The 22501-nt window shown below is 33.0% G+C and overlaps 1 protein-coding gene across 1 annotated transcript in view; it reads right to left on the bottom strand.

Moving 5' to 3' along the window:
• Positions 1–16732: 16732 nt before the first annotated feature.
• The window catches only part of LOC108686416 (28S ribosomal protein S18c, mitochondrial), a 12580-nt gene continuing 6811 nt past the window's right edge, over positions 16733–22501 (bottom strand). Inside the window, exon 3 of the mRNA XM_018191719.1 lies at positions 16733–16920. Within this exon, the coding sequence (XP_018047208.1) occupies positions 16829–16920 (92 nt within the window). The 3' untranslated portion in view covers positions 16733–16828. The remainder of the gene's footprint in view (positions 16921–22501) is intronic.

The following is a 22501-nucleotide window of genomic DNA, read 5'->3' as shown; positions in this document are numbered from 1 at the left end:
TCATCAACATAAATATCATTCGCATTGAATGCAACGTGACCATGAGCGCATACGGGAGCAACAATAAGTCGTCGTATTATCAAATCCGTCGTGAAAGAAATGAACCATCATTTCAATTAAACTCCTTTTTGGAAAGTTTTATTCTAACCAGAATAACTGCTCGCGACAACATGAATTCGTCAAGAGCCGTGGATGTACGAATAAGAATTTGAATTCAAAGAGAATGTACCCGCGAATACAATCGCCTATTGCCTTATCATACACGATCGCTTGATCGAATATAGCGCAATGTCAAATGTAACACACAAGATTACGTAAATTATCATCACCAAAAAATACCCTCTCCCTCTTTTTAATATAAGATAAGATTCAAGATTCTTTGTGATCAAGGACAGTTTCAAAAAATCATTGACCATGACTATACCAATGTTTGTGGATCTGCAGGATTTATCATTGGAAAGAAATTTATCGTGAAAAAAGTAGCGGTGTTGAGAAAAGGAGCTATTTTCTCCGATTACATTTTTACGTGTCCCATGCCATGGAACTTCTTGACAAAGTCAGAAAAGTATTACGCTTTCTGACTGAGTGCTTATCACATGGATTGTAATGGGAAGATGGGATGATCCCATACAGCTTGATGAAACGCTTGATTGCAATGGTAATTGGTGCGGAAAAGAATGACGACAATAAGGCTCTTATATACATGAAAAACGCGAATGGCTGACTAGTATACTCGATAGCGACGACTCGACAATTAAGACTCTGGATGCTGATTACGAAGATATAAATTCTATACATAATCTAAATGTTACTAATACTGTACGGTGTGGAAAACATGTTAAGAATTGTGCGTTACAGAATGTATTTAAAATATACAACTGATAGTCGCAATGCCAGAAAAAAATACATCAAGTTTAAAAAATAAAGTATGAGATTTTTTAAAATGCATTTTAATTTCTTTCTCCTTTCTCTGTAATTAAGAATCTATCAATAATCTATCAATAATGATAGCTATTCAGTATTATTATGATATATTTAGTTCAATAAAGTGTTTGAGGTAATATTCTTGAGGCTTCCACAGTTGCTTTCTATATAAAGATTATGCGTTTCGCAGGTTTCCTTCGTGTCCAGATCCATTCTTGGAATGTCAATGTGTTTCAAATCTTGCAATCCACTTCATCAGGGCGAGGAGCAGTCTGATACTAAATTGTTCCTCCGGGTTCCTTTTTATATTACGCTACTTGTTGGAGTGATAGAGGGAAAAAAAAGAATTGTGGGTGGAAGGGGGAAGAGAGAGGTGGGAGTCGGTCAGTTTTCAATAACCGAGAGAATAGTTTTCCATATTTTATTTATGTTGCAGCCATTATTTCTATTTAGATTGTTAGGGTGTTTTTGTATCTCTATAGCTTCTCTATATTTTCTTGGAAAGTATGCTGTAATGTTGGCTATTGTGATCGTTTTGTCAAACAGTATTTGATGCCCTGTTTCGATGTTGTTCTAATAATGCTGACTGCGTGGCCTGACATCATGTTGGTGTTCTTTTATCCGTAAGTTGACCCTTTTCCCAGTTTCTCTAATGTATATTTGCCCACAGGAACAAGGTATATTCCTGCAGAGCTGAATAGAGATCTTTGATTTTAGGATTTCTTAAGATTTGTCTTATCTTTTTGGGTGATTTAAAGATAGTTCGGATATTGTGTTTGTTTAACATTCTGCCAATCCGATCTGTTATTCCTTTGATATATAGGAGAATGGATAAGATTCTTTCATGATAGAGTTCTTTCTGATTGTGTGTCAGAGACCGTTGTTTTGTTTGCATGTTTATTGATTATTTTGATTATGTCTTTTTTGTCGTGTCCGTTTTTCTGTAAGGCTAATTTTAGTTCTGTCTGATTGAGTTCTGTCTGTAGATGTTCTTTGTCAGAGATGGTGAAAGTTCTATGTACAAGTGAATTGATTGCAGACTGTTTTTGTGCTGAGTGGTGTGATTCGATCTGTAGATATCTATCTGTGTGTTGGTTTTCTGTACACTTGATAGCCTAAGATACCGTCAGCGTTCTTAGAGACAGAACATCTAGGAAGGGGAATTTTCCGTTTTTCCCTATGTCCTCTATAGTGAAGTGGATATTTGGATGTTGATTGTTGAGGAAAATAAGGAATTTATTTCGACTCTGCCGTGTCTCCATATCACAAATCTATATAATAGAACTAAACTTCTAGTTTTTTGAGTGTTTTTCTGAGAGCCTCTTTCTCAAAATGCTCCATGAAAATATTGGTAATTACAAGAGAAATAGCCCAATGCCGCTCCTGAAGTTTGTTAATAAAATTGATCGTTATAGGAGAAGTAAGATTTTTAAGCAGTGCTCTATTAGCGGGATAAGATCGGAGGAATGTGAGGTCTTTATTATGTTTAATATTTTTTATTGGAACTTGTGTGAAAAGAGATACTACGTCGAAACTTAGAAGCAGGTCCATGGGACGTAGTCGGATTTTTTGGATCTTTTGTATGAAATCCGTTGAGTTAGTTATCTGTGATTCGGATTTTCCAAGGAGGAGTTGTAGTATTTGTACTAGGAAGCGGGGTAAGTTGTCGGGGACAAGTTGTATGGCGCTGACAATCGGTCTGAGGGGGATGTTTGGTTTGTGTGCTTTTGGTCCGTATAGTCTTGATAGGAGAGGATTTGTAGGTTTTAATGTTGATTTGGTTTTACTGGGAATATTGTTTTTTTCCACCAGGATCTTTATCAAGCTTTTTGTATGTTTTGTCCGAGAGAAGGTTCTTCATTTTTTTCTTATAGTCTGATGTGTTCATGACTATTGTTGCTTTTATCGGCTGGAAGCACGATGTCTATGTCCCTGTTCAGATCTTGGAGAACCAATCGCTCTTGTCTAATGATGTTTGGAGAGGGTTTGACTATGGAAAGGATATTGGTTACCTGTCTGCTATTATCTGTTTCTTTTGATGGGAGTCGGTAGATGGTTGACTCTATTTGATAATCTCTTCCTTTCGAATCTTTTTAGGTGCTACTGCAAAGTTAGAGCCTTTGTCAAGCGCAGATATAGTGTCTTGAGACAGGTCTTTGTGATAGGTTCTTGACGTTAAGTAGAGAGGGTTGTGGATTTTTATGAGGAACAAGATTTATGTATTTTTGTTTCCGTCTTTCAGATGATTATGTGTATGTCTTCATGGCTTCGTATCTAGGATTTGCCAGATATCATGCCGCAACATAGTGGATAGGAATAGGTGGAGTTAAAAGTTTTATGGGATATCTGGACTATTTACTTAGTGAAATAGATGTGTTCTTTGATAAGGATGAAATTGGTTTTATAAAGGTTGTTTTTAGATTTGTGAATTCTTAAGTGATTCCTTGAGTTGTAGTTGGGATGAAGTTATTATCCCTGCAGCGGAATGCCAAATTTGATATTTTCTTGGCTAAGAAAGACCTGAATTTGCTGAAAGTGTTTACTTTAGCAAGGATATTTGATGTGTATTCAATAGTGGGAATGACTCATTTTCATAGATGACTCATTTCTTTCATGTCAGATAACTTGAAATCTTTCAAAAGAAAGAGAAATGCATTCTTCATTAATTTTTCTGATAAAAAATGATAGATGAACAGATATGAAAACAATATACTTATCGTGATAGTCTAGACTTTTTTGTTACATATATCCCTGCTCTACATCCCCTAAATTCTAGACAGCAATAATTTTTTTCGTTCTCTTAGTAGATTCGAAGATTTCAGTCAAATTGTTTATAGTCTCTCTTAAAATCAAACTCTCAGTTAGGCTATTGATTAGTCTTGTGTACGAATATCATAATTTCTCGCTGTGGGTATATTACTTGCGAAAGCTTCGCTTCTTATGAATAGGACCGAAACATTATCAGCTACTATGCAACGAATAAATGTTTTCTAACATCATCTGGAACGCACCTGATTCACTGCAGATTAATGTTCACGTTGCTCAGGAACATCAGTTATTAGAAACAATGTAAGTACGTATGTTAATGATTTTTTTTATTAATGAATTATATACATTGACATGGAGCATTGTGACTTCGCGTTAGACTCGATATGATAGTCGGGATGTAGATATTAGTGTATGAAGTTTCGTGCACTCATTCGCAGCAGTGCTCTGAGCGGGATCAAGTTCTTATTATTTTGCATGCGATAAATGCTCCATGTACACATGAGATCTATTTTAATTTATGTTATTTAAGTCTTATTATTGTATGTTTCAGGAATTGTGCAGATGCTGCGATTATGTAAACAATCGATAGAGTAGAAATGAGAAGTATTTGAAGGGTCTGAAGAACGATGCTATAGCAATGAACCGTATATTGAGTGAAAATAGGAAGGAAGATGGCGATGATAGTGTAGACAGACCTGGGATCTCTCGTGAAAAAAACCTAAATTTATAATTATATATCGTATATGTATAGAAATAAATAAGTTAATAAATATTTTTCATTCTATTTTGTAAAAAAATTTTGTGCTAAAAAAAATTTTGTGCTAAAATATATGTATATTTGAACTGTAAAATGTATATTTATCCGGAGTATGGAATTATTCGGCTACCTTTTTATTATCTATTCCTTCCTTCATTCTTCGCTCATTCCTTCATGTTATATTGCATACCGACGTTATCATGACGTCTAACGGTATCATCACACTTTCATTGAATGTTCAATAGAATAAAAATCTTATTGTAAATCTTTGCAAGAGACAAAACATGAGAGTTGGATACAGAATGCAACGGGAGAAAGAGAGAGAGAAAAGATAATAAGTATAGATAGTAAAAGATAGCGCGCTCGATTGCTCGTCTATATTATTATATAAAATATTATTAAAATTAGTTGCTAAGTCATATTAAAAGAAATATAAAATAGATACCATGTCTATTTAATAAAATCGCGAAAGAAGAAAAGACAACGTGGAAGAGAATGCAACGGAAAGAAAAGAGAGCGTGAATACTGATGATAAGTGTAGGTGGGACAGAGAGAACTGCATTCTACAACGGATGGCAGAGAGAAGGAAAACCCTCTATAGATTCCGGTGACGCGCTTTCCCCTTCTCAACATCTGTGAACCACTTCTCTCTCCCTGACTCCCATACACACACACACACACACACACACACGCGCGCGCGCGCGCGCGCGCGCACACGCACGCACGCACATCGTATACGCACTAATACATAGTGGGTTAGAACCTATATATCCTACTCATTTGCAATAAATTCGGTGATCTCGAATAACTTAATGGACAGATTAAAAATATTGAGAATCGTCGATAGTCTACGATCATTTTAATAAAGAAGAAAAACTTTCGATATTATCAACTGCAAATTATAATGATATAATATTTCATTTGCCGGGAGATAAATTAAAAGGGATAAATAGAATTATACTTTCTATTCTTATTACGGATAATATTCCTATAGGTGTCAAATAATATAGATATCCTCCCATTTAATAAAGAAGAAATTAAACAACAAATTAATAAATTATTTAAACAGAATATTATTCAATCTTCCCTTTCGCCATTCAATTCTCCATTATGGGCAGTACCAAAGAAATCTGATGCTAATTGTAATAAACAGTAGAGATTAGTAATAAATTTTCGTAAACGACAATCAGTGATGCATATCCTTTGTCTAATATAACGGATATTTTAGATCAATTAGGAAAATCTAGATATTTTTCATGCTTTGATTTAATTTCGGATTTTTAAATTCCGATAAATTCGCAAGATTCAATAAAAATAGCTTTTACAGCTAACGGTTATTATGTATAGAAAAAGATGCAGTTTGAATTAAAAAATACTCCTGCGACATTTCAACGTCTGATGGACAACGTTTTAATGGGTTTACAAAGAAATGTTTATTTCGTTTAGTCAATATTATTATTTAAGTGGAATCTTTGGAAGAGCATAAATAAAAACTTAACCAACTTTTCCAACGACTAAGAGAAATCGGTTTTAGCTTACAACCAGATAAATGTGAATTTTGAAAAAAGAGCTCCTTTACTTAGGTCATATAATATAATTTTAGACAAAGATCTAATCCAGAAAAAGTACAGGCAGTATCCGATCCCAAAGAATCATAAAGAACTTAGGCAAGATCTTATAGGTTATTACGTTTTATCAAAGATTTTAGTTCGATTACTCATCAACCATTTATTTCACTTTTATATCACATTTATATCACTTTTTAGGAAAAACGTATCATTCAAATAGGAAATACGACAACAAATAAATTTCGAGAAAATTAAACAATTGTTATTAAACGAACCTATTTTGCAATATAAGATTTCAATAAAAAATTTATTTTAACTACCGATGCCAGTGATAAAGGAATCGGTTTTATCACAAGGGGAAATAGGGAATAATCTTTCTATTGCTTATGCTTTTCGAACTCTTAATAAGACGAAACGTAATTATGATACTACAAAGAAAGAATTCTTAGCTAACGTATGAGCAACAAAACATTTTCGACCATACTTATATGGTAAAAAATTCAAAATAGTTACTGATCATAAATCATCATAATCTAGCTTTTTAACATTAAAAATCCATCATCTCAATTAATGTGTTGGTGATTAAAATTAAAAGAGTATGATTATGAAGTCTTGTATAAAGAAGGAAAACAAAATATTAATGCGGATGCTTTTTCTAGAATATCACAAATATTAGTTTTCAAGCAAAAGCCTCAACTAGCGACGATAAAGTTCTTAATTATAGTTTATTTTTACAATATGTATCGAATGATTCGTTATGGAAAATACAAAATATACACATCCACAAATTTCGGGCAAAATCAAAAGATTACTTATAAAGAGATAAATTCCTTTCTTAAAATTAAAATTACTTTATCAAAAAATGAGGAAAATAAAATAGAAAATTTAACACTTACGTCAGGAAATATTAATATAATAAGAAAAATCAATCGAAATAAACCTTATCAGAGAAAACAATCAATCACACATAAATTTAGAAACGGTATTTAATTGTTTAATTAAATTAAAAGAATATGCTATTTCACACAATCAAAAGATAATATCAATAGCACCCATAAGAAATATCATTAATAAACCAAGAATAATTCAAATGATTAATATATATTTAAAGATACAAGTATTTTTATTCGAGTCTATACCTGATGAAATTATCGATCCAGATACAAAACATTCTTAAAGAATTACGTAATTCAAAAATCGGCGATCATAAAGATTACTAAAAAGATTATGCGTTTCGCGGGTTTCCTTCGTGTCCAGATCTATTCTTGGAACGCCAACATTTCGTGAACCTTGCAGTTTATTAGGCGAAGAGCAGTCTGATATTGAGCTGTTCTTCCGGCCATTCCTTTTATATTACGCTACTTGTTAAAGTGATGAGGGAAAGAAGAAAATTGTGGGAGGAGGCGGAAAGATGGGAGAAATTGGTCGGTCTTCAATAACCAGGAGAATGATTTTCTATATTTTATTTATGTTGCAGCCATTATTTCTATTTAGATTGTTAGGGTGTTTTTATATCTCTATAGCTTCTCTATACTTTCTTGGAAAGTATGATGTAATGTTGGCTATTGTGATCGTTTTGTCAAACAGTATTTAATTTTTATGCCCTGTTTCGATGTTGTGTTCTGATAATGCTGACTGCGTGGCGTGTTTTAGTTTGACATCACGTTGGTGTTCTTTTATCCGTAAGTTGATCATTCTCCCGGTTTCTCTAATGTATACTTGCCTGCAGGAACAAGGTATTTTGTATATTCTTCGGAGCTGAGTGGATCTTTAGGATTTCTTAATTTGTCCTATCTTTTTGGGTGGTTTGAAGATAGTTCGGATATTGTGTTTGTTTAATATCTTGCCAATCCGATCTGTTCCTTTGGCATATGAGAGAATGGATAGGATCCTTTTGTCTGATTGTATGTCAGAAACCGTCTTGTGTGCAAGATTATTTTGATTATATTGGGAGTACAAATAAGTTTCCGCCGTTTTTAATAAAAAATTAAGCATTTATTGTGAAAAAACGGTACATAATGTTTTATTTAAAGTAATGGCCATCCCTAGCCACTATTTTTTCCCATCTTTCTGCATGTGGATACATCGGAAGAACGCTTCATCTTTTGAGGTTATCCAATCATCATACAATTTTTGGTATCTTCATATGATGTGAAATACTGCTCAAACAGATCATGCGTCATCGGAACAAGTGGTAGTCGGAAAGAGCAATGTCTAGAGAATACGGCGGGTGGGATAGAACTTCCCATTTGAGTGTTTTTAAGTAGGTTTTGACCGGCGCCGCAACATGTGGTCGAGCATTATCATGCAGGAGAATAATTTTGTCATGCCTGGAGTAGTAGTGGGCGCGTTTTTCCTTGAGTGCTCGGCTCAATCTCATCAATTGTGTTCGGTAGAGAGCCCCAGTAATGGTCTCATTCGGTTTGAGCAACTCATAATACACGACAAGCTGATCCTACTAAATACACAACATGAGTTTTTTTCCATGAATATTCGGCTTGGCTGTCGATGTTGAAACATGGCCAGGTGGTCCCCATGATTCCTTTTCTTTGAGTTATCGTTGAGTGGATTCATTTTTCATCACCAGTGACTATATGATGCAAAAAACTCTTTCGTTTATGCCTGGTAAGCAGCATTTCACATGTGAAAAATCGGCGTTCAACGTTTCTCAGCTTCAGTTCATATAGAACCCAATTCCCTTGCTTTTGAATCATTCCCAATGATTTCAAACGATATGAAATTGTTTGTTGAGTCACTCCTAATGTAAGTGCAAGTTCTTTTTGCGTTTGGCACGAATCTTCATCCAATAATGCTTCCAATTCCACGTCTTCGTACTCTTTCGGCCTTCCGCTACATTCTTTGTCTTCGACGTCAAATTCACCGTTCTTAAACTTTTGAAACCATTCACGACAACTTCTCTTACTTAAGACAGCATCATCAAGCTTCTACAAGCAATCTATGAGCTTCAGCTGCAGATTTCTTCAAATTAAAGAAGTAAATCAAAAGTTCCCGCAAATGACGCTTATTCGGCTCAAAACTCGACATTTTCGTACAAAAAAAAATATATAATGCTGATACAAAATCGCTAATACTTCAAGGTTGGTATCGGATGTCTAATTTTACGATATATCGTTTTACATCAAACAATTTTAACTATAGTTTATCAGTGGCCATCTTTTGCAAACGGAAACTTATTTATACTCCCTTTTTTTTGTTGTATCCGTTTTTCTGTAAGGCTAATTTTAGGTGGTTGAGTTCTGTCTGTAGATGTTTTTTGTCAGCGATAGTAAAAGTTCTATGTAGTTGTGAGTTGATTGCAAACTTTTTGTGCTGGTAGAGGTATATAATATTATTCATGGGACGGCAAACTGAATGTTAAAAATTTTGTCAAAGCTTATTATGATTGCCAAAAATTAGTTCGCGGAAAAACAAAAACTCCGACTATTATTACGGATACGCTAAATGAAGCGTTCAAAAAATTGTAACAGATATTGCAAGAGCATTACCAGAAATAAAAAACGGGAATAAATATATATTAACTACGTAGGATTAGCTGACAAAATTTTGCACAGCATATCCGTTATCAAATATTAGCATTACAATAGCTGACATAATTATTAATAATTCATTTATACTTTTGGTTCACCTGCAGAGTTGCTCTCTGATAGTAATATATTTGGAGAAATGATACAGGAAGAATTTGCTAGAATTTTCAAAATAAAACAAGTTAAACCTCCGTTTATCATCCACAATCAATCGGATCTTTGGAACACTCGCATCATGTATTAACTGAGTATTTAAAGTCTTGCATTAATTCTTAGCAAGATAATTGAGACTCATCTCTGGATGCCACTGTTTTCTTATAATATGTCATATCATGAGAACGAAAATACGAACTCCTTACGAATTAATATTCGGTTGTAGACCACATTTACTCTCAATACTTTCCCCAACAGGGAATTACACATAGAGAATTTCTCACGGATTTAGTCGCCAGACTATCTTATTTTAAAAAGCATGCAAAATAAAATTTCCGCTAAAGCTAAGGAAGCTTCAAAGAAATATTATGACAAACGTATACTTTGATACTGGACCCGGGATTATATATACCATACGAAACGATTAGAACGGATAGTAAAAAACTAATCGATCAGTATGATGGTTCATTTAAAATAATACGTCGAATAAGCGATGTTAATTATGAAATTAAAAGGGATAGGCATAATTAAATTTTACATGTTAATAAACTAAAAACGTGCATATTTCCTTTTGCAAGATACGGACGGTTAATACTGACTCAGTCAGAAACTTTTATTAATTAACCTTGACCACTTGAGCGTCTAGCTGGAGTGTATTTTGAAGATTTAGCAGATTTACATATTTTTAGAGATCATTGGAAATTTAAAAATAATATGTTAAATCTTACTCCACTAGAAGAGAAAGAGCAAATATTAAAATTTTATTTAAATAAAATCGAGATTTTATGTTATAGTGAATAAAAAAATAATATACTATGTTTAGGATTGCAAGAATTGGAACGTTTAAAACGAAGACCGAAAAGTCTGAAAATTAACAGAGAAATAATTAATGATTTGATAGGTAGATCCAACGATATTAAAAAATAGAGATTTAAGCAAGGCGTCTTTGGTTTTGTTGATCAAATAGCGAAAATCCTCTTTGGATTCATTAGATTCATCCAATGCTGATTATTATAATAAATAAATAGATCTTGTATATAATGATTCGAAATAACTAACAAAAGACCCCGCACCAGCCTTATGATTTTGGCTTTCGGATTTTGGCTGAAATTGTCCGAAAATTTAGTTGTTCTCCTTACTGTCCTGAACAAATGTCTCAATGGGCACAAAGTCCAAGGGACCGAATCATGGGGCGTTAAAATATGAAAATACATCTATTCACTCGATGATAATCGATAAGATTGTAATATTCATATGTGCGTGTGAAACCGGTAATCGATTCAATCAACTAAGGCACAAACATTATACATATAAAATATTGCTACGTTCGCGCCAGGCGTAACCGCGATTTCGGGAAATGACAACACTTTCGTTACTAAACTCTTGTTTATTAACACATACACAAGGAAATGAGATCATCTTGGATTCATTTGTTGTGATCTGTTTCCAACATCCTTAACAGTTTCAATCATTCTAGTTGAAGATAAGCGAATATTTGCTTAATTCCGAGCGTATCCTAGGAACTATAGAACACTTGTCACATGTACCAATGTCCGAGCACCAGACCTACATAATACAATAACCTTGTACGAATGGATCATCTTCTAACCTGTTGTCTACTTCGATTCCATCATTCTTATCCACTTCGTCATCACCTATAAGTCTACATGAGATCCACAACTGATGCTTTGTTGCATTGCGGAACCTCGAAAACACTCTCACTTTCATCAATCCTTCCGACAATCGGTATTGATTTTGCAACATTTCTACTTTGGAATTTTTTTAACTGATCTCTTTGTAGTTATCCTGCATACGATGATGATAATTCTAATTGACAAATGCAATAAGGTTTTTCAAGAATTCCAAAGTAAGAACTGGAAAGTCGAGTAATTAATCAGCACTCAATCGAATCCACTTTGAGCATTTCTTGTATGGAGATTATTCACTTCTACTAACGCCTGCACAACATTCGGCTTCTTTGCTTTTTTCAGTAATCGTGAGTTAAGTAATCGTTTCAGTAATCGTTGAGCCAGTGCAGCATTAGCTTCATAGCATTCCATAACTCGATCTCTAGGCATTTTTGGATTTTGTGCCCATTGAAACATTTATTCAGGACAATAAGGATACAACATACTAAATTTTCAGACAATTTCACCGAAAGCTAAAATCCATAAAGTTGGTGCGGGGTCCTTTATATAAAAAACAAATAAGTATTATTCAGGCAACAATAGGTAATTTTTCGAATTCATTTGAAGCAAATAATGATAAGTTAAGAAAATAGATTTTAATATAAGACTTCACTAATATAACTTCACAGCCTTATGTTGGAAGATAGACAAAAATTAACTGAAATTTAATTAAATAGCTTGGTCAATTTTTATCTAATAGAATACTGAGAAATGATACTTGAATATGCAATAGAATTAGAAACTTTGACAGACACTATTTTATTGGCACGCCGAAGGTTAATCTATCCCAAAACATTTACACCTAAAGAATTGTTCATTTAAAAGAAACTCGTTATATAATAAATAATAAACAATTGCTTGTGCCTTTGAAACTTGATCAATTTATTAATTTAATCGATGTTAACGATATAAACATATTTTATAAGAATCATCGTTTGATTTATGTTGTTAAAATATCTTTAATCGAACAAAACAACTTTATATTATATTCTGTAATTCCGTTATCAATAGATGCAGAGCGAGAGGGGCATTTATACATTCATAAACTCTATTTATACTTATTTAGATCTTAGATCTGATAAACTGTATACTCACTTAACAGAATACGATGCTAAATGCAAGAAAATTAATAATGTAATGATCTGTAAACAAACAGACTTGCTATATTAAGTTTCAGCGGTTTAGAATTGCCAATCAAAATTGTTATTATAAAATCAGCAAAATTAGAGAATATATTAAAAGAATGCGATGTTCGAGTTATGAGAATTCATAACTTTGATACCAAATATTCAATTGAAAATCATAATTTTTTGGTTATACACAGCTCTTCGAAACGAGACTTTTCATACTTTATGTAATGACAATAAGCCGCGACTAACACAATTGTATTCTGGACTTATTAGGTTTTCTGCGGATTGTGATACTATTTCTGACAATGCAAACTACGAGCGCTACAAATACCGTCGAAAAAGATTATATTCCTGATGTTAAACTTAATACTAGTTAGTTATGCGAAGACCTTAAAAAACGTAATATAAATATCCACTTATTAAATATTGGTAAAACTAATTTAGATATGCATATTAAGAATAGCGAGCTTTAGATGAAATTTATTTAAAGAAGCGGAAGAGTTAAACATCATCATACTCAAACTCTATAGAATTATAGGATGGTTTTATTAATATATACTATTTCTGACTTACATAATATAGTTTACTTTATACATATTATAATGGCGAAATGTTCACTAATAAGTAAATGTGTTAATATTCTTAGGTTTTGTTGAATATCAAAAGAGGGATGCGTTCAATATTTTTATAAATGTTTTAATAATAATGCTAAAACTAATTCACGGTCACTAAATGACTCGCGACAAATAGTACTTTCGCGATACTTACTATCGAACTTTCACAAAATTATCAAACTTAACAACTCGAAAGAAATAGCGAAATATGACAATCTCGTTCACGTAATAGCCGACTTACAAATTTAGTGTAATATTGTTGAGTACATGTACGGTAACTCAACACACGATTGTATTAGGTGTACAACTTTGCTTCCGTCGTTTTTTTTCCGAAATTCGAGGCTTTATTGTAAAAAACTGGTTATACATTTATGATTCAAAGTATTATCCATCGCTGGCCACTACTTTCTCCCATCTTTCGGGTAGCGTACGAATCCCGCGTCGAAAAAACTTATCATCTTTTGAGGCTATCCACGAATCGATCCAATTTTTTACTTCTTCATAAGACCGGAAGTGCTGGTCAGCCAGGTCGTGTGCCATTGATCGAAACAAGTGATAGTCAGAGGGAGCAACGTCTGGAGAATACGGCGGGTGGGGTAGGACTTCCCATTTCAACGTTTCCAAGTATGTCTTGACCACTTTCGCAACATGGGGTCGAGCATTGTCATGCTGCAAAATCACTTTATCGTGTCTCTCGTTGTATTGCGGCCGTTTGTCTTTCAATGCTTGGCTCAAACGCATCAATTCAATTCGATATCGATCGACTTGTGATTGTTTCAGTTGGTTTTAACAGTTTATAATACACTACGCCGAGCTGATCCCACCAAATACAGAGCATGACCTTGGACGTCAAAATCACCGTTCTTGAAGCATTGAAACCACTCATGACACGTTCTTTCACTAATAGCTGCCTCACCATAAGTATTTGAGAGCATTCGATGAGCCTCAGCCGCAGATTTCTTCATATTGAAGCAAAAAATTAAAACCTCCCGCAAATGACGAGAATTTGGCTCGTAAACTGACATTTTCAATCGAGAATAACTTTATGATGCAGACACAAATCGACTAATGTTTCTATGGGGTTATGTTGACAGATGCCCAAGTTTATTGTATGACGTCTATGATCTATTTATTTCGATCACCACTTACCGCTAAAGCCATCTATAGGAAAACGGCGGAAGCAAAGTTGTACACCTAATAGTATGGAAGTCCATACAATTATCATTAAGAGTTGTATTATTAATATTATTAGTGTTATTAAGATTATTAATTTAAGTCTCTAATTTTAATCAATTTAAATTATCTCTATGTATTAATCCCAAGACATTGAGTATTCGATCGTATTATTTGATTAGGTTAAATCTCTATATTGTCATATTATCTAAGTTTTCCTACATTATAAGAACATAAATTTTGTTAAATATAGAAGAATCTTTAATTTAAGGAGGAAAGTGTTTCGTGCATATCACTTTTGTTAACGTCACATTTTTAACATAAGGTTTTTCTACACATTTTTCCCTAAATATTCCTGATAAATCTTGTTTCCTGCCACTTTTCTTATTTGCTTTTACCTATCGTTTTTAATCCTTTTTTTAACTTACCCTTTAGATCCGTCTCGAATATTCAGTCTGATAGATATTTTATGATTCATCCCTAAACGGATTTGTGAGTCACTCACATATCTCAGTTCCTTTCATCCCCATCACATATATTTTTGATATTCGAAAATGTCACGTTATTGGTTAAAATTTATCGAAATCTCCATCTTTTTTATCATAGTAAAAAATCCCTCTAGTTCTGATCGAGTTAGTCTGTTCTCATAAGTTGTGATAACACATCTCCAATTTAGTCTATACACTGAGAAAACCCATTTAGTTGAATCAATTAATTTCTTGTTTGAATATGGGCAAACAAATCTTTAGTTGATGCAATAAAATAATTTAGTTGAAGCCAAACATTTGGTTATTGCAAACAACATTATCAGATATCAATGTTTGTCAGAAACAAGTGAAATGTTACAATAACCAAATGCTTTACTTCAACTAAATCATTTTATTGTTAATCACTATAAATCATTTTATCATTAATTAATTTCTTGTTTGAATATGAACAAACAAATCCTTGGTTGATTTAACTGAATGACTTTCTCAATGTAAGCTTGTCTGTATCATCATTGACTAAAGTTCGGTCAGAAGACAGTTGTCGAATCTTTTTAACATTTTACATGTGTCTCGCTCGTAACAATATTCGCGATCGACAACTGAGAACACTCAATAGAGAACACTCTCGTTGGTTTTTGCCGATCGCATCACGTATAAGACTCGGAATTTGTTTTTTGATTGTCAGGAACACCCGATGGAGGCAGAGCACTCTACCCCCTTGTCTCGTCTACTCAGCGGAAGTGGTGGGAGTTGATTTCGAACGGTGTTGAAAATGTTCAATGGAGGCGAAGTACGCTCCTATTGAAGTACCCCCAGGACTCATCGTCGGCCGAATTCTTGAATCAGTGCTCGTCTAGCGGATTGCTAGTGGGCTTGCGGAATTTGGATCATAGGCAGGAGATCAAAAAGCCGTTCTGATAAAATGAATTGTCTTTTATACTTGACAAAATTTGCGATCAGCGCCGCGATCTCATTATAATTCTCGGTTCGCGGTTTCCCCCCCTCCCCTGATCTGTATCCTCACATGCGTGTCTATACAAGCAACTCACGAAGGGTAGCGATGTGGTATTCGGCCATTTTCGCATGACTTTCGGTACCTGTGCACATTCTATTTTAATTTAATGGGAACAATGCTGTTCTTAGGGGTTCATCGTTATAGAGGAACTTTTTTGCAATATAGATTACTTGTATCTTTTTGTAAGTCTTTGTATGGTAAATACAGAATTTCCAGATTCTGTATTTTGTGACATCAATCCTCGCAAGTATAAATCGGAGTTTTTAATGTAAATTTGTACAATTTTAAAAAACTTTTTGGTGGTAAGAATTATTTTTGACAGTATCTAAAATATTTTTTAGAGCATCAAAAAGTTTTTTAAAATTCTGTGCAAATTTACATTAAAAACTTCAAATTATACTTGCAAGGATTGATGTCAAAGTAAGTTTGCTGAGAATTTGCTCAAGATGCGCGCGCAGAGAAGTTGCCCCGATATTTTGCCTTTCGCACCGTTTTGCCAAACAGATATACATAACTAATACTAGATCCATCTTATATGGCTCTGAATCTGCTGAATGCGACTAATGGCAAAAAACGCCATTTTTAGCCCCTTTCATTCCAATTTACTCAAAATCCTACATGCTAGGCACATTCCGTCAACGGCATCGTGTTCAGCACAAAAAATTCTCGGGAAATGCACTATCGCAATTTGACGAAAGTGATTTTTTTTGTCGCTCTGTGTAATAGTATAAATAAACATTTTTAATATGTATTAAAAGATTCATGTATATAATATTCAATAGAATTACTAACAAAATTATTTCAATATTTAATTCTTGCTTCAGTAATGCTAATACTGCAAAATAACTTGTTTGCTATGAATAATTACACACTTTATTGAACATAAAGATTTCATTCAACTAATTTTATTTGTATAAAGTAGTTTATTGATACTAATGCAATTATAATTGTCTTATCAAGCATTTGTATATGACACACAATGTATATATTACATTAATTTTTGTTTAATATTTATGTGGTCTAAATGGACGATTTGGATCAAACAATTTTGGATCTTTAACGTATTCTGGTTCTTTGGTCCAGTAACCCATTAAACCTGAAACATAAAAAATAAATGTTTATAGTTATAATTTGATGCACAAATCTGTTTTCCATATTCTTGAATTAAAAGCAAAATATAACAATAAATTTTGAATGCTATTAAGAACCAACCTAGATATTGTGTGTAAATTAATTTATTCAACGACAATGATTATGTTCAGCAGAAAGTTTATTTTGCTGTTGGAAGCAGTTGGAAGTTTTTTTCGTGCTGATTAAATTATACTTTTAGATTTAAAGGAATGATACTAGCAGAAAATATAAAACGGTTGCAAAATTGTTGTGTTCTGCTGAATACACACATTAACTCTTAAACGGCATTTATGTCGTTTTCTAACGGTTCTTTCATGCATTTTCTAACGGTTCTTATTCCTCATATATTTTCGCGCCTAGCTACTTCTTCCTGAAAAATCTTTGTGGTGGGAGAAATATGTGATAATAACGGCGACACGGAATCTTTGTGTATCGTCAAGAAGTAGAGACTTAAAATCGCAAATAGAACTAAAAGTGTGTGAATCATGTGTGCCGTTTAAAGATATCTTTTTCACAAGTGAATTTAGTTATTTTGCCATTTGGAATTCAGCTTATTTCACACTGTGTGTGTATGTGTGTGTATGTGTGTGTGTGTGCGTGTGTGTGTGTGTGTGTGTGTGCGCGTGTGTGTGTGTGCGTGTGTGCGTGCGTGCGTGCGTGCGTGCGTGCGTGGCGCGCGCGCGCGTGTGTGTGTGTACACGCACACATTATTCATCCGATAACGCTTGTGCTGGTAGAGCAGACTAAATTGAGTTTTTTCTCGAACGGAGATTATTTTTCTTATTTTCATTTTTACAATGAAAATTCGTTTTTATGAAAATGAGAGAAATCATCTTCAATGATCTTGGTTTTAATGAATGTTATCCAGAATATGATCCTGAACAACATTTAAGAGATTTTAGCCATCATTCGCCAATGCCTTGTGTAATGCTAATGCCAATAGTGCTGTAAATTTCAAGCCTTATAACTCAAAAGTACTTTATGAAAAATAACTTTATTGTAATATTTTGAAAAGCTCTTGACACCAGCTATTAGATTTTAGAATCAAAAATAGGGTGTTTAAAAAAATCGATTAAGATTGAATAGAACTTCTTAATATTTAACATCACAGAAAAATATATGAAGAAATAGGAATTATCGCGATACTTAGTGCGAAATAATGATTACACTTTGATATTTTAACAATCGTATGTGTTTCGACTTATTTTGAAGTCATTTTCAACGATTAACAGAACTGAATAAATGAAACTTATATCATCTTGCAAATATGCTTGCAATATGGTGCAAACAATCGTCTGTATACAAGAATGTTATCACGTTCATTTCAGTTGATTGTCTAGAATGAAATGATATACAATTGTAAAGGCTATAAAACAAGCATATTATTATGACGTTCAAACTGAAGAATTATGATCAGCATTTACCAGCTTGTCGCAAATCACATTACATGTACCATAGTCACATGTATACTAATGAATTGTGCCAATGTAACACACAATTATAAATAAAATTAGTCAGTTTGTATAAAATTTTTTGTCAAATATTAAAACAACAATGTTGTCCCCTGACGAGGAGAAAAATGATGTGTCATCGTTAATATTAATAAAAATTTAAACTATGATCAAAATTTATCATAAACAATATATTATATAGTTTATAATACTATTATAAACTAACCGAGTTGAAAATCTAGGTATACTGCAAATTCCCATGGGTTTTTTTATGGGTTCCTATGGAAGATTATAAAATTCTGTAGTTACCTATAGGATTTGCGCAACATGCAGATATACGTAGAACATTCATAGGAATGCAAATAGAATAATAAAGGTACCCACAGGAAGATGGACAGATGTCCTATAAGAACTATAATAAACTATAATAAAAAGGTCTATAGGATATCAGTTCGACGTATAATAACATAGGTATACGTTAGTTTAGTCCCCATGAGGCATCTCTTCCACATTCCTATAGGTACCTCAACTTGAGAGAATAATTCGTAACTCCTAAAAACTGGAAGCCACGATAATAGTTAATAAATGAGGTACATCGGGTAAAAAAAATCCTGACTGCTATAAAGAAAATATATACTCATGATTTTTTTGAGTCACCAGTTTTTGGAGTTATGGAAAAATTATCTTAGATTTTTACGTGAAATTATATCAGTCGGCTGTTATAGCATTTTGTGTATACACTCTAATGTGTAATATTAGGGACTCAGTGTCTCAGAATATTTATGACTATTTTGAAACTATACAGGATATCTCAAAATATTTGGAACTATTTTTGTGTGTAGATAGAGCAGATTAAACTGAACCGGAAGGTCCTTTATCATTTTGCGATTTTTGCAATTATTATCCAATGAGCAGAATGTCTAAAATCGCGACGCATTAGACAACTTTAAAATATCTTTAAGAGTTCTTTGAAAAACATCTTTAAAATATGTCATGTAAAGAATTCTGAAAAAATATCTTAAAGTTGTCTTATTTTATCTTTTTATTATAGCATCGATTTTATCCGCTTATTCAGCAATTTTTAGAAAACTAACTATTGTGAAAATTACAAAATGACACAGGACTTTTTGACTCAGTTTAATCTATTTTATGCTAATTTTAATCTATTTCTGCACACGAAAATAATCCCAAATACGGGACATCCTGTATATCATTTAGGATTGCATCAATGTGCACATCATTCTTTTTACCATGCGATCTTATAGAAACCTCTTTTCATGAACTAAATGATAGATTCCTATGTAAAACCTTGTAGAAAAATTTCCTATGTTATCCTATATATACATGCTGTGTAAATCCCGTACTTATTGTAAGAAATTTAGAGGAAATAGACACAACAGAAAAGCTATCAGCGTCAAAGCTATGTGGCTCAATGATAGGACAGAAGTCTACCACTCGAGGAGAGACCAGGCCTAGGTTCGAAACAAGGAATGCCCTGATATTTTTCTCTGTTGTCATTAATTGTTTACACTATACAAGCTCCAGAGCTGTGTTCCAAAATTTACTGACAGTAAATTTTGGAATAGACTCTTATAGTCTATAGGAATCTATGAAAAAATCCATGGGAGTTTATAGCAAAATAGGAGCCTCCTCCCATGAAGACCAGTCGAATTTACCACGGGTATCTATGATTAGACAAACCCAGGAAAATTTCCCATAGGAATTTGCAGCAGGGCAAGCATGGTTCAAAAAATCTGTATCTGTTTGAAGATTTACATTATTTTTTGCTTTTTGATATGATGATTTCATTTCTGACGTTACCTTTTGCTATAGTTTTTTTCTCTATATCCAGAATCTCTACTCCTTTCCAATTTAATTCGTGTCCGTGATGAAATGTGGATGTTTTTCTTGTGATATGATTCCTGCGTTCCGCAATATGTGTTTTTAACATATATTTTAACACTGTTGTCCTGTTTGTCTCACATATGATGCAATCAAAATCACAGCAGGAGGTTTTATAGACAACGCTCCTCTGTGCGCCAATTGGGTCTTTATATACTTTAATGACACTATGAAGTTTATTGATGCTATAAAATGATATTTTTGTTATCGGATTATTTATGATTTTTTGAAATTTGTCAGAGATTAGTATCTCGGTGATCTAAAGATTTAGGACGCTCGTACGGAATACAGAGAGATCCGGGTTCGACTCTCGGCCCAGATAATATTTTTTGCAATAAATTTATTAACAATTTTTCAACATATTAACATCTTTATAATATTCTTGATTGAGCACCAAATTATTAAAATTGTTTGTCAATTTAATTCACGATTACTAAAGTAGTTTAATTGCGTTAGTCCGAAAAAACAATTCAGCGCGCAGTTCAAAAAGACTACAAATATGATAAGTACATATATAGTATATATAGTAATTCAAGATTGAATTATTTTAATTAAAAAGATCCGACTTCGACCATTACAGACCTTTAATTTTTAGTGATTGTGTTCTCATATATACGATCTAAAATAATAAATAATTTCTTAATATTGTCAGAGATATTATTGATAAATGGAATTGTGAATCATTTTTATGTGAATTATGTTGTTAAAATTAAAGTTCTTTTTCTTTTGGAAGTATCTTTGCAGATCAAAAATTTTAATCTGTTTGAAATGGTGCTAAATATAAATTCCAGAGGATAGTCATTGTCCAATAAGATTCCAACGATCAATTCTAAATTTTTTTGATGAAACTCTGGATCAGATAAGAAATGTGTTACTGATAATTTATTAGTATACATATAATGCAATTTGCGGCAACCTGTTAAGTGCTGATCATAATTTTTCAATTTGAATGTCAATGTCCGTTATTATAATAACTTGTTTTTAACTTTTTACTAGGTCGTAGATCGTTTCATTCTGGATAAACAACTGAAATGGATAATATCCTTGTGTAAAGATGATGGTTTGCATCTGGGTTTGTAGCGTACTAGCAGAATAAGTTTCATCTACTCAGTTCTATTAATCGTTGAAAATGACTTCAAAGTGTCGCGTACAATTGTTACAATAACAAAGTGTAAATTATTGCGCTAATAAGCTACTAAATACCGCGATAATGTTTATTTCTCTCCCCCATACATTCTTCTTTAATCTTAATTTGTTTTACATATAAATTGTTTTTAATAAGAAATAAAAAACTTAGTCTCAATTTCGGAAAATAAAAAAAATTTTTTTATATGAGAAAATTTTGGCTCGCTAATTCTATGTAAAATAAGTTCTATTATATAATATGAAAATTCTCTCCTTTAAAATAATTTTCTGGTTTAAGGCTCCTAACTAATCGTGACGATTATTGGAATCATGACGTCAGAAGAAGAAATGATACGGTAATTTATGTTGCGTGTCATTTTTAAATAAAGACAATTTGGATGAAACAAAATGATGAGATCACTTTAAAACACTTGTAAAAATCGATAAAAACTGTCCTTTCTTCCCTTTAGAGTCAGTAAATGGTCGTAAAAGGCATGTAAAATGAGCCTATATTCAGGCAGAAACATGGTCCGACAGCTGTTGAAACGAGTAAAATATAAACTTTTACATATAAAATTCCAAGATAACTTTAGTTTTCATCGATAATTACGACTTCGATAAGACGAGACAAGTCACATTTTCACAATTAAGCAAATAATAACAAAATGGTACGCAACATAAATTTTATCGTCAAATGTCACTTTTCCACACCTATAAGTTCGGCCATTTATCGCGGTTCGGCGCTGCAACACAATAAGCACGAACCCATGTCTATGTGCTCGCTTGCAGCGCGTCAAGAGTGAAGCCGAGAGACAGCGAGCTCTTTCTCACACTAATCGCTCGTTTCAAGCGATCGAAAATACTTTCTCGACAATTTAAATGTTGTTGAATCGATTCTGAATTCAAAATTACGAAATATTTATTACTTAGGACTATTAATAAAAATATGAACAACTGCATAATGGCGAATCGAAGAGAAACATGGATGATAATGTGGCCTTCAATAAAAATAATCTTAAAAAGTTAGTTTTGTTTAGAAAACAGTAGTTTGGTTATAAAATTAACAAA

The sequence above is a fragment of the Atta colombica genome, unplaced genomic scaffold, assembly GCF_001594045.1.
Source record: "Atta colombica isolate Treedump-2 unplaced genomic scaffold, Acol1.0 scaffold18, whole genome shotgun sequence".
Taxonomy (NCBI): Eukaryota; Metazoa; Arthropoda; class Insecta; order Hymenoptera; family Formicidae; genus Atta; species Atta colombica.
This window is presented reverse-complemented; position numbering and strand designations above follow the sequence as displayed.